The sequence below is a fragment of the Elephantulus edwardii genome, unplaced genomic scaffold, assembly GCF_000299155.1.
Source record: "Elephantulus edwardii isolate Elephantulus edwardi_28Jun2011 unplaced genomic scaffold, EleEdw1.0 scaffold00127, whole genome shotgun sequence".
In the NCBI taxonomy this organism is placed as follows: Eukaryota; Metazoa; Chordata; class Mammalia; order Macroscelidea; family Macroscelididae; genus Elephantulus; species Elephantulus edwardii.
In genome coordinates, this window is record NW_006399877.1 from 7657606 (window position 1) to 7661117 (window position 3512).

The 3512-nt window shown below is 45.8% G+C and overlaps 1 protein-coding gene across 2 annotated transcripts in view; it reads right to left on the reverse strand.

Moving 5' to 3' along the window:
* The window catches only part of EIF4E2 (eukaryotic translation initiation factor 4E family member 2), a 26832-nt gene that overhangs the window by 14962 nt on the left and 8358 nt on the right, over nt 1–3512 (reverse strand). For both annotated transcript variants that reach the window (XM_006893469.1, XM_006893470.1), the window contains exons 3-4: nt 3419–3512; nt 2248–2382 (exon numbers count right to left, since the gene is read on the reverse strand). The exon at nt 3419–3512 is cut by the window's right edge and continues 3 nt beyond it. In XM_006893469.1, coding sequence (XP_006893531.1) covers nt 2248–2382; nt 3419–3512 — 229 coding nt within the window. The remainder of the gene's footprint in view (nt 1–2247; nt 2383–3418) is intronic.

The following is a 3512-nucleotide window of genomic DNA, read 5'->3' on the forward strand; positions in this document are numbered from 1 at the left end:
CAAAGATTCTGGGGCTTTGTCTGACATACTTTGGACATGCTGCAAGGAGAGACAGGTCTTTGGAGAGGGACATCATGCTGGGTAGAGGGACAGCACAGGAGGGGAAGACCCTCTATGAGGTGGATTGATTCAGTGACTGGGGTAATCGGGATGGGTGTGTCAGCGGCAGTGCGGTTGGTGCAGGATAGAGCAGGGTTTAGGGCTGTTGTACATAGGGTCGCTATGAGTCGCAAACGACTCGACGGTACATAACAACAACAACAACAAATTTAACTAGTGAAAAGGGATTCCAGGCAGGCCAATTTAAGCAAGATCTTCACTTTTGCCTACAACTTTACCAATTTAGCACATTAACATTGTTTATCTCACATTAAACAAATGATCTACCAGTTAAATGTGCTTATCTGCTGATAAGAAATGGAAAAATATAGTTTGTCCAGTAGGAACCCAGGTTTAAGTGCAAGGCAAGAAAGCCATGGGAATGCCTGGCATGCACTCCAGTGCACTGGAGGTTAGGACTAAGACCTTGGCAGGGTCCTGGTGTGCTGGAGGGGGGGACTCAGGGCTTGGTATAACTCTCATAGGCTGGAGGGGAGGACTAAGGCCCTGGCATGACTCTGGTGTGCTGGAGGTGAGGATCAAGCACCTGGCTTGAGTCTCATGGGCTGGAGGTGATGATCAGGCCTCCGGCAGAACTCTGGTGGGCTAGAGGCAAAGACTAACACAGCACCAGGATCAGAGTTAGCTCATCCAAACGGAATCTCTCAACACTGGTTCCACGAGGCAACTCCTGACATCTGGTATTTCAGATTTATAATCTTATACTTAAATTCAGCTTTCCTCCTATGCTAGTGAAATGATGGGAAGAAATGACAATGCTGAAGTGCTCTTACTGTGTCCTCTTTACCTTGCACAGTATTTACATCTAACGAAGGGAAGAAATGTCGATGCTTAAGTGCTGTCACCATGTGCTCTTTACTTACCATAGTATGTAAGTCCATCGTGGTGCTCTTGCCCAGTCTTAAACAAGATAAGCACTTTGATGATTTTCAGGAAGACAGCGAACCTTGCACCTGATTCTGCCCAGAGACTGAGCTCACAACACAGAAGGTACGTGAAGACCTCTGAGTAAGACTGGCTTTATCTGCAGACAGCCCTAGGGCACAATGGACTGGCCTCCACAGAGGAAGACAGGATGGAGCCTGGGCAGCATCCACAGATAATTCTTCTTTACTCTAATGTGAAGTTTTGATACACAGAAGAAACTTTTGAAATCTAGTTTCAATTTTATTGTCAAGCTTCATGAGGCAGAAGCTATACTATAAAATTTTGTAATCTCTGGGTCCTTTACGCAGTAAGGCATCATTAAACATCTACCCAAAATAACAAAACTAACTCAAACTCATAAAAAGAAGTACGCATAAACCTTAGAATTCATGTAAAGTTTTTAGCTACTCTACTTTGTTCTTACTGTAGGCACTATTGCTCAGTTCTGACTCACAGCAGCTCTCTGTGGAACAGAGTGACACACTCTTGACCAGATACTGTCCTCACAGTCACCACTGGGCCAATTCATCTCATCAGGGTCTTCCTCTTTTTTGCCAAATTCTCTACTTTCCAAGCACCAGATGCTTCTCCAGGGACCGGACTCCCCTGATAACATGTCTAAAGCATAGGAGATGATGTCTCACCATCCCTACATTCTGATGTGCTTTTTACAAGACAGATTTGTCTGTTCCTCTGGTAGCTATGGTAGTCAATATCCTTAGCCAAAACCCCAATTCAAATGGATCAATTCTTTATTTTTAAACATCTGTGTTTTTGTATTGTTCCCTTTTGCACTGTTCTATGATTCATAAATTTTTTGATACCTATGCATGTTACCTGAAGAAGCCCAAGTGGCACCATGGCTAAGTGAGAGGCCCACAGCTGAACCCAGCAATGGCTCCACAGGAGAAAGGCCAGTCTGTGAAACCCTATGAAGCATGCCAGCTCTGTGCAGAGAGAGGGTCACCACGAGCTGAAACTGACTTGCCAGCACTCAGCAACAATATACATACGTGAGCTATGTGTATCAAATGAGGCATCTAAGAATGAGCACATCTTGCCTCAGTGACTCAGGTGAGCTGATTAAGGAAACCAGAATGCTAACTAGTTTACCAGGAAAATATATAAACAAAGATAGACAGTAGGAATACTTAGGGAAGGTAGGTCAGGACTGACTGCATCAAACCACTGCAGACTCACAGAGGCAAAGGTGCCGATCTGCTTGATGTTCTGCTCGTAGCTTTGTGAGCTGGTGGGCCGGCCAGGGGTCCTCCTGGAATACCAGAAGGTGTAGTTGTATTGCAGGGGATGCTCTGCTGGTCCAGGGACGACAGCCTACAGGGGAACAAAGTGTGTTGACTGTGAGCATTTGTCACGTGCAGAGTCTGAGAACACAGTGTAAAATTCCACCCCTTACTGCTGCCATAATTAAAAATGGACAGAACCTCAACTGCGTGCAAAGTGCCCAAGATCCTGCTGACACACGCATTTCTGGAGTGGTCAACTAACTCAAAATTCCTGTCAGAACACTTCTGCGGTGCCCTATGTTCGCTTATGACTTTCTCACATTACAGATCTGACTGATGCTTCAATCTCATCTGATAGGACTTAGTGCTGACACTCTATCAGGTACTGGCACATGACCATGGGTTAGCTGCTTAACCTGCTCCAGCCTGAGTTTAGGCTGTAAGATGGGGAAAAGAATCATCCACACTCCATAGAGCTGCTGACAGGAGCAAATACATGAACACATAAAATGCTGAGCATAGCGGCTAGCATGTACGAAGGGCTCAATAAAAGCCACGCACTGCTAATGTTGCTAATACTGAAAGACACTCCTTAGAACACGGTCTCACCTCTGCTTGTTTCACCTTAGCCTCTAACTCCACGCCTGCACTTGGAGAGAATGCCATAGTACAGAATAAATACACAAGTGACTGCTCCCAGGTCTCAAGGGAAAAACAGATCCAGCAAGCTCTCAGTCTCTAAACTGGTGTTTTCCCCAAGTCACTTTCTGCTTAGACCACCACTGACCAAGCAGTAAAAAAGCCCCAAGTCTCCAAGGACATACCAATTACAAAGACTCAGCAGCAGCTCACAGAGCAGTGTCAGCTTTAATTCCCTAGTTCAACTCCCTGACTTGAGCCGATGAGGACGCTGGCAGCAAGGCAGTACCTCAAGATCCACTGGGAGGAAAACTTCTAAGTCTCAAAATGAACACCAGTGACGCCACAATCTCTTTTTTAAAGAACAAAACGAGGTATTCCAAACAGGGTGTCCCTGCAGCCATTTGATATCTACTAGCTAACCCATCCGGGAGACAACCAAGTCTGCAGTCCAAAGGTCTCCTCACCTGTGCAGCGAGACTCACCTTCCTCTTGCTGCTGCTCTGACCCTTGTCGCGTTCTGCTTTTTCCTTCTCACCATCTTTCTGTGTGCTGTTTTCTTCATTCTGATCATGGTCC